This window comes from Coregonus lavaretus, assembly GCF_964263955.1.
Source record: "Coregonus lavaretus genome assembly, chromosome: 26".
Taxonomy (NCBI): domain Eukaryota; kingdom Metazoa; phylum Chordata; class Actinopteri; order Salmoniformes; family Salmonidae; genus Coregonus; species Coregonus lavaretus.
The window spans coordinates 26,562,721-26,579,329 of record NC_140013.1 but is presented as its reverse complement, the minus strand read 5'-3'; the positions used below and the strand labels follow the sequence as shown (position 1 = coordinate 26,579,329).

General features: G+C 42.6%; 1 protein-coding gene across 1 annotated transcript; it reads left to right on the top strand.

Moving 5' to 3' along the window:
* The first annotated feature begins 10,853 nt into the window (after window positions 1–10,853).
* Window positions 10,854–15,973, top strand: LOC311101321 (DNA-directed RNA polymerase II subunit RPB9). The gene is made up of 6 exons (XM_084142448.1): window positions 10,854–11,035; window positions 11,231–11,285; window positions 11,449–11,522; window positions 15,086–15,160; window positions 15,343–15,394; window positions 15,544–15,973. Exons 1-6 carry the CDS (start codon window positions 10,974–10,976, stop codon window positions 15,604–15,606), a joined length of 381 nt encoding a protein of 126 aa, XP_083998574.1. The 5' UTR covers window positions 10,854–10,973; the 3' UTR covers window positions 15,607–15,973.
* Window positions 15,974–16,609: the final 636 nt, after the last annotated feature.

Genomic DNA, 16,609 nt, shown 5'->3' with positions numbered 1-16,609 from the left:
GCAGGCAGCAGGAAAGCCATGTCCACTCAAACGCATGTCCACTCACAGCACTGTAATCCCCACAGTACACATCCTGTGGTTCAGGCAGAGAGAGGACCGGCCACTGCCAGTCAACCTGTTTAATGGCCTCACTGATTGATTTTCCAATCACACACCTGTGCAGAAGCCACTGATTGATATGTTAACACTTGATAGTATTAACCTACTTCCCTGATTGATTTACAGTGAGGGTGTCGTGTATTGGGATTATGCCTTTGTTAAATGTTTTTCTTGAAGAAATGGAATGTTGTTTATGTTAGGTCAAATGTAGCCGTTTGGAGGGTGACGTCCCAGGGGAGACTGGTGATTGGCCAGAAGAGGGAGCCACCCATCTTTTTGCATTGTTTATAAATAGGGGCTAGACTACAGAAAGGGCAGAACGGCCATTCCAATCTGAGGCGCCGTTCTCCGGGTGTCATGTCACCTGTCACTTATGCTGAAGCTTGTGATCTGAATAAACCTTATGATCAACGTTCAGTATGAGCGGACTCCTTTGTTCATCAGCAATAATTGCCACCACTCACTCGATACGACAAGGGAAAAAGGTATTTGATCCCCTGCTGATTTTGTACGTTTGCCCACTGACAAAGACATGATCAGTCTATAATTTTAATGGTAGGTTTATTTGAACAGTGAGAGACAGAATAACAACAAAAAAATCCAGAAAAACGCATGTCAAAAATGTTATAAATTGATTTGCATTTTAATGAGGGAAATAAGTATTTGACCCCTCTGCAAAACATGACTTAGTACTTGGTGGCAAAACCCTTGTTGGCAATCACAGAGGTCAGACGTTTCTTGTAGTTGGCCACCAGGTTTGCACACATCTCATGAGGGATTTTGTTCCACTCCTCTTTGCAGATCTTCTCCAAGTCATTAAGGTTTCGAGGCTGACGTTTGGCAACTCCAACCTTCAGCTCCCTCCACAGATTTTCTATGGGATTAAGGTCTGGAGACTGGCTAGGCCACTCCAGGACCTTAATGTGCTTCTTCTTGAGCCACTCCTTTGTTGCCTTGGCTGTGTGTTTTGGGTCATTGTCATGCTGGAATACCCATCCACGACCCATATTCAATGCCCTGGCTGAGGGAAGGAGGTTCTCACCCAAGATTTGACGGTACATCGTCCCTTTGATGCGGTGAAGTTGTCCTGTCCCCTTAGCAGAAAAACACCCCCAAAGCATAATGTTTCCACCTCCATGTTTGACAGTGGGGATGGTGTTCTTGGGGTCATGGGCAGCATTCCTCCTCCTACAAACACGGCGAGTTGAGTTGATGCCAAAGAGCTCGATTTTGGTCTCATCTGACCACAACACTTTCACCCAGTTCTCCTCTGAATCATTCAGATGTTCATTGGCAAACTTCAGACGGCCCTAAATATGTGCTTTCTTGAGCAGGGGGACCTTGCGGACGCTGCAGGATTTCAGTCCTTCACGGCGTAGTGTGTTACCAATTGCTTTCTTGGTGACTATGGTCCCAGCTGCCTTGAGATCATTGACAAGATCCTCCCGTGTAGTTCTGGCCTGATTCCTCACCGTTCTCATGATCATTGCAACTCCACGAGGTGAGATCTTGCATGGAGCATCAGGCCGAGGGAGATTGACAGTTATTTTGTGTTTCTTCCATTTGCGAATAATCGCACCAACTGTTGTCACCTTCTCACCAAGCTGCTTGGCGATGGTCTTGTAGCCCATTCCAGCCTTGTGTAGGTATACAATCTTGTCCCTGACATCCTTGGAGAGCTCTTTGGTCTTGGCCATGGTGGAGAGTTTGGAATCTGATTGATTGATTGCTTCTGTGGACAGGTGTCTTTTATACAGGTAACAAACTGAGATTAGGAGCACTCCCTTTAAGAGTGTGCTCCTAATCTCAGCTCGTTACCTGTATAAAAGACACTTGAGAGCCAGAAATCTTTCTGATTGAGAGGGGGTCAAATACTTATTTCCCTCATTAAAATGCAAATCAATTTATAACATTTTTGACATGCGTTTTTCTGGATTTGTTTTTGTTATTCTGTCTCTCACTGTTCAAATAAACCTACCATTAAAATTATAGACTGATCATGTCTTTGTCAGTGGGCAAACGTACAAAATCAGCAGGGGATCAAATACTTTTTTCCCTCACTGTATTTAGTACAGCAGTAGATCAAAAAAATATGTTTTACTTAACCTAGATAATTGTTTGTACAGTTTGTCAACTTTGGTGTCTATTTCAGGCCTTATGGCATTTTTCAAGGATGAGCATAAGCGCATTAAAAGGGGAGAAGACCACTGTAAGTCTGGCCATGTGGAGAAGTGCAGGTGAAACTTACCAGTTTGGTCAGGGCCAGCCTGAGGGATAAAGTTGATCCTGTGTCGGTGAATGTAGCTATTAAGTTTGAGCATCTTAGCAATACAATGTGTTCTATACAGCTGTCAACATTCTACAAGGAAATAAACACTTAATCAATTATACTGTATAATCATTAACCAGATTAACCTGGATACCAGACTTCAATGAGCGATAACTCAGTTCTAGAATGTTGTCATTGATGAGGATGAATCAAAAAATCTATTAACATTCAGAATTGACTTTGTTTAGACATCCAGCCTGTATTGTAGTTTCATGACCAGAGACAAATCTTCAAAGGCACAGTATTTATTTATTCAGAGCGGTACATGCGGTAACGTTTTACTTGCAGCAACATAACATAATATGTCATAACAGCTGACATAACTTGTCATTACATGGTCATAACACTGTCATGGCACATACAGTATATTTAGACCTGTTGTGAAATATATTGCATTATTTTATGGCTGGTTATGACTCCAAGCTACATAAGAGTGTAAAACCCACAAAAACTACCACAGTAGTTATTTTATGGCTGGTTATGACACCTACATAGGAGTGTCAAAACCCAAAAAACGTACCACACAAGGCAAAACATTCCATTACACCATAGCCTACGTGTCAACTGTAGGTTTATGTTATATGTACAGTTCCTTCAGAAAGTATTCAGACCCCTTGACTTTTTTCACATTTTGTTACGTTACAGCCTTATTCTAGAATTGATTAAATAGTTGTTGTTTTTTCCCTCATCAATCTACACACAATACACCATAATGACAAAGCAAAAACAGGTTGTTAGAAATGTTTGCTAATTTATAAAAAATACAAAATAAAATATCACATTTACATAAGTATTCAGAGCCTTTACTTAGTACTTTGTTGAAGCACCTTTGGCAGCGATTACAGCATCGAGTCTTCTTGGGTATGACGCTACAAGCTTGGCACACCTGTATTTGGGGAGTTTCTCCCATTCTTCTCTGCAGATCCTCTCAAACTCTGTCAGGTTGGATGGGGAGCGTTGCTGCACAGCTATTTTCAGGTCTCTCCAGAGATGATCGATGGGGTTCAAGTCCGGGCTCTGGCTGGGCCACTCAAGGACATTCAGAGACTTGTCCCGAAGCCACTCCTGCGTTGTCTTGGCTGTGTGCTTAGGGTCATTGTCCTGTTGGAAGGTGAACTTTAGCCCCAGTCTGAGGTCCTGAGCACTCTGGAGCAGGTTTTCATCAAGGATCTCTCTGTACTTTGCGCCGTTCATCTTTGCCTTGATCCTGACTAATCTCCTTGTCCCTGCCGCTGAAAAACATCCCCACAGCATGATGCTGCCACCACCATGCTTCACCGTAGGGACGGGGCCAGGTTTCCTCCAGACGTGACGCTTGGCATTCAGGACAAAGAGTTCAATCATGGTTACATCAGACCAGAGAATCTTGTTTCTCATGGTCTGAGAGTCTTTAGCTGCCTTTTGGCAAACTCAAAGTGGGTTGTCATGTGCCTTTTACTGAGGAGTGCCTTCCGTCTGGCCACTCTACCATAAAGGCCTGATTGGTGGAGTGCTGCAGAGATCGTTGTCCTTCTGGAAGGTTCTCCCATCTCCACAGAGGAACTCTAGAGCTTGGTCAGAGTGACCATTGGGTTCTTGGTCACCTCCCTGACCAATGCCCTTCTCCCCCGATTGCTCAATTTGGCCTGGCGGCCAGCTCTAGGAAGGGTCTTGGTGGTTCCAAACTTCTTCCATTTAAGAATGATGGAGGTCACTGTGTTCTTGGGGACCTTCAATGCTGCAGAAATGTTTTGGTACCCTTCCCCAGATCTGTGCCTTGACAGAATCCTGTCTCGTTGCTCTACGGAGAATTCCTTCGACCTCATGGCTTGGTTTTTGCTCTGACATGTACTGTCAACTGTGGGACTTTATATAGACAGGTGTGTGCCTTTCCAAATCATGTCCAATCAAGTGAATTTACTACAGGTGGACTCCAATCAAGTTGTAGAAACATCTCAAGGATGACCAATGGAAACAGGACGCAGCTGAACTCAATTTCGAGTCTCATAGCAAAGGGTCTGAATACTTATGTAAATAAGGATGACTGATATAAGGGCCTGTACATGATAGGCCTATCTGGCTTATATGATTATGATGGTCATAATGCTTCTTGACCGTGTCATAAAGTGTTTTTTCTTAGTCCAAGTAAAGTGACACAGGTTGGTCATAACGGAAATATATGGGTCATGACAGTGTTATGACCATATTATGACAGGTTAACAAGTTATGTCAGCTGTTATGACATGGTTATGACCATTTTATAGGATCCTTCCCACTATATGATTGATTTGTCAAGTAATAAAAACCCAAGTTATCAATTAAAGGTTTATGTAAAAATAGCACTTGTCCTCGTGATAATTACAGATTATTAAATATTCTACAGCTTTGATGTCATCAATCAAATCAAACTTTATTTATATAGCAGATTTCTTACAACAAATGCATTCCAAGGTGTTCAAAGTCATGCATTGAAAGGCATGTGGCACCTTCCTCTTGGCAGGTCTCTATAGGTGACCAGGGGATTCCCTCTACCACAGGGGTGTCAAACGTCCGGCCCGCGGGCCGGATCAGGCCCGCAAACGGGTTTAATCCGGCCCGCGAGTTGATTAAAAATAATAATAATAATAATAATAATAATAATAATAATTTTGTAAAGTATAAAAATGCGCTGCAATTTTTCAATAAAATAAACTGCTGTTCCAATTGCGTCCACTGGATGGCGCAATAGCAATTGTGTTAAGCAAGCAAACTGTTTATACCGGGGCAGAGCAAGTAGGTCAAGCACGTGCAGCCAATGAGCTACTTTGTTTTGCCCGCGCTTTTTATTACGTCTTCTACTTTTAACATTATGTGCTTTGGCACCCTCATTGCCCCAATATGTCTCTGTCAAAAAAGAGAAAAGTGGACGCAGAGTGCAGAGTGTTCCAAGAAAAATGGTCATCCTATTTATTCACGGAATTGAATGGGAAAGCTGTATGTTTGGTGTGTTCAGAGCATGTTGCAGTGCTGAAAGAATATAACCTTCGTCGCCACTATGTGAGTCTTCATGCCGACAAATATGACAACTTTCAAGGACAGCGGAGATGAGAGAAGGTGAATGAACTGTTGGCGGGTCTGAAGAAACAGCAGTCTGTGTTTACTCACAGCCGAGACATCAGTGACGCTGCAGTGAAAGCTAGCTACCTCATTGCTAATGAAATCGCAGTGGCTTCAAAACCATTTAGTGAGGGTGAATTTGTAAAAACATGCATGATGAAGGCAGCGGAGATTGTGTGCCCTGAAAAGCGGCAGGCTTTTGCAAATATCAGCCTGACAAGAAACACAGTTGCAGACAGGATTTCCGATCTTTCAGTGGATTTGGACAGCCAGTTGAAGCAAAAAGTAAAGTCATTTATTGCGTTTTCGGTTGCAATTGATGAAAGCACGGACATTACAGATGTTGCACAACTGGCCATTTTCATCCGCGGAGTTGATGACACATTGACCGTCACCGAGGAGTTCGTGGAGTTGGTGCCGATGACAGATACAACGACAGCAGCTGATATTTTTACCGCACTCGTCGGCGCGCTGGACAGGGTCGGAGTGGACTGGTCCCGCGCTGTCAGCCTGGCTACAGATGGTGCGCCCTCAATGATCGGGAAAAAAGTAGGCGTTGTGACAAAGTTCAGAGAGAAAGTGCAATCTGCAAATGGAGGACGTGATTTTTTGACTTTTCACTGTATTTTGCACCAGGAGGCTTTGTGTTGCAAGTCATTAAAGATGGATAACGTCATGAAGGTGGTCATCCAAACTGTTAATTTCATCCGATCCAGAAGCCTGAATCACCGTCAGTTTGACAGCCTTCTCAGAGAGAAAGACCACATCTATGGCCTGCCATACCACACTGAGGTAAGATGGTTAAGCCGAGGTGCTGTGGCTGAGGCGTTTCTTTGATTTACGAGAAGAAATTGAACAGTTCATGGAAGAAAAGGGCAAACCAGTGTTAGAATTTCATTCCGCAGAATGGATGCAGGACCTTGCATTTATGGTGGATGTTACAGAGCACCTGAATAACTTGAACAAACAGCTGCAAGGGCGCAACAAAGTTGTCACGCAGTATTATGACAGCATACGTTCTTTCAAGTTGAAGCTGTCATTGTGGGAGACGCAACTTGCCGGTGGTGATGCAGCTCACTTCCCCTGTCTGAAAAATGTGTGCGCGACCCAACATGTGGCAGACATGAAGCGGTTCAAAGATAAAATAACGGGACTGTTACGGGAGTTTGAGCAACGCTTTCAGATGTATGTTTATATGTTTTTATGTTGATGTGCTATTATTTTTAATTGATTTGATTTGATTTGTATATTTAACCTATTCTTGACTCTGTGGTTCTTGCACTTGTTTGGGGAACAGGATTTCATTATTTTTATCTACATTTCTGCCTGAGAAATGACACCCTGATATAGTTCTGTGATCTGTGATATACTTCTGTGAATCACTGAGGCATTGTGTGTTTGTGTGTTCTTTGTCCTCAGAACTTTCAAATAACTTGAGGTGTTTTATGATTAATAGTGATGTTGTGCTTTTGGACACTGTCCTCAGGCTCCAGCTTTATGTTTATATGTTTTTATGTTGATGTGCTATTGTTTTTAATTGTTTTTATTTTATTTGTATATTTAACCTATTCTTGACTCTGTGGTTCTTGCACTTGTTTGGGGAACAGGATTTCATTATTTTTATCTACATTTCTGCCTGAGAAATGACACCCTGATATAGTTCTGTGATCTGTGATATACTTCTGTGAATCACTGAGGCATTGTGTGTTTGTGTGTTCTTTGTCCTCAGAACTTTCAAATAACTTGAGGTGTTTTATGATTAATAGTGATGTTGTGCTTTTGGACACTGTCCTCAGGCTCCAGCTTTATGTTTATATGTTTTTATGTTGATGTGCTATTGTTTTTAATTGATTTTATTTTATTTGTATATTTAACCTATTCTTGACTCTGTGGTTCTTGCACTTGTTTGGGGAACAGGATTTCATTATTTTTATCTACATTTCTGCCTGAGAAATGACACCCTGATATAGTTCTGTGATCTGTGAAACAGTTCTGTTAATCACTGAGGCATTGTGTGTTTGTGTGTTCTTTGTCCTCAGAACTTTCAAATAACTTGAGGTGTTTTATGATTAATAGTGATGTTGTGCTTTTGGACACTGTCCTCAGGCTCCAGTTTTATGTTTATATGTTTTTATGTTGATGTGCTATTGTTTTTAATTGTTTTTATTTTATTTGTATATTTAACCTATTCTTGACTCTGTGGTTCTTGCACTTGTTTGGGGAACAGGATTTCATTATTTTTATCTACATTTCTGCCTGAGAAATGACACCCTGATGTAGTTCTGTGATCTGTGAAACAGTTCTGTTAATCACTGAGGCATTGTGTGTTTGTGTGTTCTTTTTCTTTAGAATTTTCAAATAAACTTGACGTGTTTTATGATTAAATAGTGATGTTGAGCTTGTACTATTTTGGACACACTGTCCTCAGGCTCCAGCTTTATGTTGTATGTTGATCGTATTAAAACAAAGAAAACAATCTGAAGTTGTTGTTTTTAAGTTATATATACCATGATTTTTCCGGTCCGGCCCACTTGGGAATAGATTTTCCTCCATGTGGCCCCTGAGCTAAAATGAGTTTGACACCCCTGCTCTACCACATGCGAAGTGTAGCCATGCAGCCTATTTTGGCGGTTCACAATATCGGCCGTACGGATGTGGAACGCAAGAAAAGAAAGCCAGCTGTGCTCAACCAGGTCCAGTCAGTGGAGGACCTATACCCGGTCGAAGACTACAACCCTCTGTCCCAAGAGCCCACAGTGGAGGATCTTCAGTGGCTAAGGAACCGTCTCCTGGGCAGGTTCAATGGGATGGCATGTCTCCTTGAACCTGAGCCAGAACAACCGCTACCCTACCAGCCATCCCTGTCTGTACAGGACATTGTTAAAAAAACAAGGGCACCTGGCTGGGCATGCAGGCATCCTGGCTGGCATGGCGCTGTCAGTGGTGGACCAACAGGAGGCCATACGGCAGGCAACAGTTGGACAGCGGACCAACACCAGCTGGCACACCATGAGGAGAGGGCGGTTGACGGGCAGCAATTATGGAGCAGTGGTTAGGGCCAAGCGCGTTACTCCGTCGCTACTAAAAAGGGTCCTCAGATCACAGTCGTTGGATGGGGTGTTGTCTGTAAAGTGGGGCATAGATAACAAAGAGGAGGGCACCAGACCATCCGGTGAGGCATCAAGGAAATTGGCTTCAGGGATGGATGTGCAGGAGTCAGGGCTTTGGGTAACAGGGTCTGGGATCCTGGGTGCCTCACCGGATGGTCTAGTGGGCACCACAGCAGTGGTGGAGGTCAAGTGTCCCTATGGTGCCACGGACCTTAACATTGAAGAGGTATCCACTTACAGAGGTCGGAAAATGATCAAATGCACGTGTGCTTATCGTAGTCGTGGTTACAATCGGGTACATAACACAGAACCATCCTTGCTTCTGATCGGTTAGCTAGTTCGCTACAAAGGCAGAGGGTAATTTACACAATTCTAGTAATACAAAAAAATGCTAGGGTAGCTAGCTGGCAACAGACCAACAGAAAACACAGGTATAAATGCACAGGGGATAATGGGGAAAATGGGAAACACCTGGAGGGGGTGGAGAGAAGAACAAGACAGGTGAAACAGATCAGGGTGTGACAATCTATTCTATACCTTATGTCATGCCTTATTAGAATGGTTTTATTGATAATATCTGTTGGAAAAAAGTTTCGATGTTGCCACACACATACCTACTTATTAACAAAATTATTCAGAAATATTATCCTGCCAACCACTAAATGAAGAAGTTTTTTAATAAAAACATACATTCAAATTGTACCTTTTGTAATGACCACCCAGAAATGGTGTTGCATCTTTTTTGACATTGTATTCATGTAAGGAATCTGTGGCAAGACATCAGTAGATTTATAACTGTCGCGACTTCCTCCGAAGCTGCCTCCTCTTCTGGTTCGGGCAGGCTTCGGCGTTCTAGCCACTGCCGCTACTCATCTCATCATTCCATTTGTTTTGTCTTGTCTATTATACACACCTGGTTCATATCCCCTCATTAGTACGTGTATAAGTGTTCCCTCTGCCCCCTTGTCCTTGTGGGTGATTGTTTAGTGTGAGGAGAGTGGAGCTCGGTTGAGCGCCGTGTATTTTGTATTGCCGGGGTATATTTTCCCGGTGTGCCTTGTTTAGTTCCAGTGCGCCTGTTTTGCGCACTGGACTGTTTGACGCAATTCTGCGTAACTCTGTATTCCGGAATAAACTCTGTATTCTGTGATTTATCCTCCTGCGCCTGACTCCTTCAAAGCACCCATCACAATAACCGAACACATTTATGAAGATTTTACACTATTATGGAGAGATGTACTGCTTGGATTCTTTACCTACGATAGAAATAAGTTGAAACAATTTTATGTAATTAATTTCATTATTGTTTTGGCCAAATTTCATATTTACAAATGTACATTTACAAACAAAACACTTCATTTTCTTACCTTAGAGAAGACATTGAACTATATTTTAAGACAATTAAATACTCTACCAACAAAAAAGCTGTTAGAATTCTAAACGTGTATGCCCCTTAAGGTCAATATGTAATGTGATATTGTACCCCTTAGCCCAATTGTCCTTTGTATATTCTTGATATATACTTGTGTTCCCCCGTGTACTTTTTGTATTGATTTGTTGACGCTTTTTTTCCCAAAAATATTAAATACATTTAAATGTAAAAACCGAGATGGATTAGCATCATAGCAGCAGCACTAGCTGTAACCTATCCACAATTGCAGTTTTCTGAGTTTGCCTTTAAAATAAAAGCCCGCGTAAAAACGCTATGCGTATGATACGAAATCAATATTTTTTTGCAGCTTTGCATAGTGCATAATGTAAAAATTATGTTTTAAATATATATAACTACATTATAACTATATATTGTTCAAGGATGCAATTCTGAAATGTATGTTTAAGAAAAGTCTTACTGTATTTTTGTTGTATTGCACAAACAAATTGCACTTTACAGCAAAAACGATCGATGTGTGTCCATAAAACCAGGGTTCAGTCTACTCACTAGAGTCTCTGGAATACAAATCAGATGAGTTTCAACAAAAAGCTACAGACAGACCCTACTGAGTATTACCTACAATACTTTTGCTGCGGCACCCAGAATAGTTTTTGCTCTATAAGCCAATATGTATTCCATATACAGTGATTCACATTGGGGGCATTTATTTGACCGCAATGTAATGCAAATGTCACTTAAATATGAACAAATATGAAGTATTTTTCATATATCATTAATAAATACAGGTTATTGACACTTTTCTACTAATACGTGAGGAACTTTATTTAGAACGTTTCCGAAATTCCGCGAACCGGAAGTACATTTTTTGTATCGCTGACGGACGCTGATGCTAGATAGCTAGCTAGCTAGCTAGCCTGAAACTTTCGGAATTATTATTTCGTAGATTTTTATTTGTAAACAATTTCAAATGGATATAGAGGGTGGTACATATGAACCAGGATTCGTTGGGATCCGATTTTGTCAAGAATGGTAAGAGCGCATGGCTATAAAGAAGTTAGAAGATGCATAACTAACGTTAGTAAGTTAGTAGCTAGATAACGTTATGCCTGCTAGCTAAAGACTAGCTAGGAGCTATGTCATCTTGTCGCTATCTTCTTCTCTGACAGGACCAGGATAGTCTACCTAGCTATAATGTTATAACAAAATTGTTCCATTCTGTTTCAGCAACAACATGTTGTATCCCAAAGAAGACAAGGAGAATCGCATCCTGCTCTATGCAGTAAGTGTCATGACTGGTGTTCATTCATACCCACTCCAAATGGCTTAGCTAGCTAGTTTCATGCACTACCGTATTGGTTTGGAAGTGTTTGGGCATTCAATTGTTTAACAAGTAAATGCATGAATGTAGTAGCCATTTTTGAATGTTGTGTGTTTCTCAACAGTGCAGAAACTGTGACTATCAACAAGAAGCAGACAACAGCTGCATCTATGTCAACAAGATCACCCACGAGGTTGAGTAAGTCAAATCAAATTGTATTTGTCACATACACGTGTTTAACAGATGTTATAGCGGGTGTAGCGAAATGCTTGTGCTTCTAGCTCCTACAGTGCAGTAATATATAACAAGTATTATCTAACAATTTCACAACATATACCCAATACACACAAAACTAGTAAGGAATGGAATTTAAGAAAATATACAGATATATTGTCAAGCAATGACAGAGCGGCATGGACTAAGATACAGTAGAATATTATAGAATAGAATGCAGTATATACATATGAGATGAGTAGTGCAAGATATGTAAACATTATTAAAGTGACTAGTGTTCCATTTCTTAAAGTGGCCAGTGATTTCAATAGGCAGCAGCAGCCTCTAATGTGCTAGTGATGGCTATTTAACAGTCTGATGGCCTTGAGATAAAAGCTGTTTTTCATTCTCTCGGTCCCAGCTTTGATGCACCTGTACTGACCTCGCCTTCTGGATGATAGCGGGGTGAACAGGCAGTGGCTCGGGTGGTTGATGTCCTTGATGATCTTTTTGGCCTTCCTGTGACATCGGGTGCTGTATGTGTCTTGGAGGGCGGGTAGTTTGCCCCCGGTAATGCGTTCGGCAGACCGCACCACCCTCTGGAGAACCCTGCGGTTGCGGGCGGTGCAGTTGCCGTACCAGGCGGTGATAAAGCCTGACAGGATGCTCTCAATTCTGCATCTGTAAAAGTTTGTGAGGGTTTTAGGTGCCAAGCCAAATTACTTCAGCCTCCTGAGGTTGAAGAGGCTCTGTTGCGCCTTCTTCACCACACTGTGCGTGGGTGGACCATTTCAGTTTGTCAGTGATGTGTACGCCAAGGAACTTGAAGCTTTCCACCTTTTCCACTGCGGTCCCGTCGATGTGGATAGGGGGGTGCACCCTCTGCTGTTTCCTGAAGTCCACGATCATCTCCTTTGTTTTGTTGACGTTGAGTGAGAGGTTATTTTCCTGGCACCACACTCCCAGAGCCCTCACCTCCTCCCTGCTTGCGGTCTCGTCATTGTTGGTAATCAAGCCTACTACTGTTGTGTAATCTGCAAACTTGATGATTGAGTTGGAGGCGTGCTTGGCCACGCAGTCATGGGTGAACAGGGAGTACAGGAGGGGGCTGAGCGCGCACCCTTGTGGGGCCCCAGTGTTGAGGATCAGCGAAGTGGAGATGTTGTTTCCTACCTTCACCCCCCAGGGGAGGCCCGTCAGGAAGTCCAGGACCAAGTTGCACAGGGTGGGGTTCAGACCCAGGGCCTCGAGCTTAATGATGAGCTTGGAGGGTACTATGGTGTTGAATGCTGAGCTGTAGTCAATGAACAGCATTCTTACATAGGTATTCCTCTTGTCCAGATGGGATAGGGCAGTGTGCAGTGTGATGGCGTTTGCATCGTCTGTGGATCTATTGGGGTGGTAAGCAAATTGAAGTGGGTCTAGGGTGACAGGTAAGGTAGAGGTGATATGATCCTTTACTAGTCTCTCAAAGCACTTCATGATGACAGAGGTGAGTGCTACAGGGCGATAGTCATTTAGTTCAGTTACCTTTGCTTTCTTGGGTACAGGAACAATGGTGGCCATCTTGAAGCATGTGGGAACAGTAGACTGGGAAAGGGAGAGATTGAATATGTCCATAAACACACCAGCCAGCTAGTCCTTAGCACGGGTATTTCCTGTTTGAGTTTCTGCCTATAGAAAGGGAGGAGCAAAATGGAGTCGTGGTCAGATTTGCTGAAAGGAGGGCGGGGGAGGGCCTTATAACCATCCCGGAAGTTCGAATAGCAATGGTCGAGGATTTTGGCAGCGCGAGTACAACAGTCGATATGTTGATAGAACTTCGGCAGCCTAGTCCACAAATTGCTTTGTTAAAATCCCCGGCATTTGATTGTGAGATATTGTAGGTCGGGTGAACAAAAGGACTCGAGTTCCTGTATGTTACTACAATTACACCATGAGTCGTTAATCATGAAACACACACCTCCGCCCTTCTGCTTCCCGGAGAGATATTTATTCCTGTCTGCGCGATGAACTGAGAACCCCTCTGGCTGGACCGAATTCGACAGAATATTCCAAGAGAGCCATGTTTCCGTGAAACAAAGTATGTTACAGGCCTTGATGTCTCTCTGGAAAGAAATCCTTGCCCGGAGTTCGTCGACCTTGTTAACCAGAGACTGAACATTAGCGAGTAGTATACTTGGAAGCGGTGGGTGGTGTGCGCGCCTCCTAAGTCGAACCAGCAGGCCGCTCCGAGTGCCTCTCCTACGCCGCCAATGTTTTGGGTCAGCTACTGGAATCAGTTCAGTTGCCCTGGGGAGAGCAAACAAAGGATCTGCTTCGGGAAAGTCGTATTCCTGGTCGTAATGCTGGTGAGTTACCGCCACTCTGATATCCAATAGTTTTCCCCGGCTGTATGTAATGACACAAAACACTTTCTGAGCTAATAATGTACAAAATAATACATTTAAAAAATAAAGAAATACTGCAAAGTTTCCTAAGAGCTAGTCGCCAGGCCGCCATCTTCGTCGGCGCCAGGTACAAAAAAAAAAAAAAGGTTATCCCTATTTCTTATGCTCAGACACTCAAATATACCTCTGTCATGGGCAATTAGGTCATCTCTCTCTCATCTCTCTCTCATTTGAGTCTGCTCCCTGTCTCCCTCTCCCGCTGAGTCTGACTCGCTAGTAGGCCTACTAGCAAGTGGAGGTGCCGGTGGTGATGCTGAACTGGCGGGATTAGAATCGCCATCAGGAACAGTTTGCCCCTCACTCCTCTCCTCCGGCACTGACAGTTCTCTGGCTCGTTCTGGGTTTGATTCACCATCTTTCTCTGGATCTTTGGACTTGAAAAATGTCAAACTCAATTGCCTTTTCTTATAAAAAAAATGTATTTTGCTTTCCCACAATTACAATTCTGTAAGGAGACGACTAAACTAGACTACGTGACGTGATTACATAGGGACCTATTCACTAGCTGACCACCACTACCAAGACCTGTGTCGAGATCAGTTACTTACCCCACTGGCCCTCCCCATAACCTCTATGTACAAATAAGAGAGCAGGTCTGGAATCCGTGTGGCAGGATAGGATAATTACATAGAAGGATCACCGCGCTTTTACATGATGGTCTTTCTGGGGGGCGGGAGAAATAACGAGGAGGCAACTTGATTTAATGCTGATCGCTTTTATTAGAATATCTACAGTGCGATTAGTTAAATAATTAATAAATCATGTCGCGAGAGGTACCGGATCTGGGCAAATAAGTGCCAGAACAAACAAAGTCAAATCTGAGAGGTGCCGGATCCTGTTCCGGCCGGATCCGGCTCAAATTAAGCACTGCTCATCTCTCTCTCACACCTCTCTGTCTCTTCTCTCTCTCTGTCTCCTCTCTCTGTCTCTTCTGTCTCTTCTCTCTCTGTCTCTTCTCTGTCTCTTCTCTGTCTCTTCTCTGCCTCTCTCTTCTCTGTCTATTCTCTCTGTCTCTTCTCTCTGTCGCACCTCTCTGTCTCTTCTCGCTCTCATCTGTCTCACCTCTCGGTCTCACCTCTCTGTCTCTTCTCTCCTCAGTGAGCTGACTCAGATCATTGCAGATGTGTCCCAGGATCCAACGCTACCTCGGACAGAAGATCACCCCTGCCCAAAGTGAGGGTGAACAACACAAACACACTCAAACAAACCCTCTTTCTCCATCTCCCTCCTCTAGCTCTCTGAAATCAGGCAATTTCTCCACACTATTTCTATTCACAAACTATCTCTATCAATTCAAAATAATTTACAGAAACTTCCAGATAAATCTAAAATGTATCTTGTCCCTCTCTTTTCAGGTGCGGCCACAAGGAGGCAGTGTTTTTCCAGTCTCACAGTATGAAGGCTGAGGTACGTTGCAGTTTTTTCATCATAGAACATCCTCTGTCCCCAAAGAGTTGCTAAATTTAGAAATACTTGAGTGTTCTAGAGTCCACTGAGCTATATGGAGACATTGGTATGTGGTGTATATGAAAGTTACTGCTTTATTTTCTATGTAGGATGCCATGAGGCTGTACTATGTCTGCACGGCCCCTCACTGTGGACACCGCTGGACGGAGTGAGGAAGAGGAGGACTGATGTATGCATCCACAGTCTCTGCTGTTGCCCAACAGGCCACTATGTCTCACTGGGGTTCACTGTGGCTTAAATCAGAAAGACTGATGGTTATGTGGGTCTAAAATATTCTGCCAAATCGGACATTTTATTTACAGGAATACTAACTTTGTGTGTTAGTTCTTCATCATCTTGTTGGAGTGTACGTAGAGGCACTGCTAAGATTTGTGTGGACCATTTAAATCCCATTTATTATCTTGTGGAGGAACACCTGTTGGGACATAATTGTGTTAATGTATTGGCTCTAGTACTTTTTACAGGTATTTGTATTGTTTGTTTTTTTTAGAACTCAGAAATTAAAAAAAGTCAAACTTTTGTTGTGAAATGCTTCTGTTTTCTTTCAAAAAAACTTGATTGAAAGACTTCTCTAAAACTTTGCATGCCACTGTTGTATAGTTGAATTATTTCCTGATTTTCCATGGTTACACTATCGTGTGACCCGATCTCTGTTGCAATACTTGCCACCCCAAAAAAAGAGCTGAAATATATATTTTATAGTTGGACATATGAAAATGTTCCTATTTAGTGGTGTAGCTTTGACTTCACTTTTTTTTTTTTTTTATCTAGGCCTATCTGTTTGGCCACTGCAGTGTATTTCCCAATGTGTGTATTTTTTGCAATGAGTTTTAGACCCACTGAGGGTTTTATAGTGTCATTGAGAAAAGCACGTAGAACATGTAATAACCCGCTGGAGAAACAGTCCACACCCCCTTTAACAATATGTTGTTAACAAGTCACTTATTCTGAGGAACATCAAGGAAACTGCCTCAAGCGACCAAATCAAAAGCAAGTCTGGATAGTATAATAAATGGACGTAAGAGTCACTGGTAAGGAATTACCTACAGTATATGAGCTCTATCGGAAGGTAATGATTAAGATATCTCAAAATGCTTTGAGGTCTAGGTATGAAACTTTGTTATGAATGGGTAAATGAAAGTGAATTGTTAGGTC

Excerpts from the sequence above, each read along its gene's own strand:
- LOC311101321 (XM_084142448.1), top strand. The coding sequence starts at position 10,974 with ATGGATATAGAGGGTGGTACATATGAACCAGGATTCGTTGGGATCCGA. Across the intron at positions 11,036-11,230 it reads ATCCGATTTTGTCAAGAATG|CAACAACATGTTGTATCCCA; the intron begins GTAAGAGCGCAT and ends ATTCTGTTTCAG. Across the intron at positions 15,161-15,342 it reads GAAGATCACCCCTGCCCAAA|GTGCGGCCACAAGGAGGCAG; the intron begins GTGAGGGTGAAC and ends CTCTCTTTTCAG.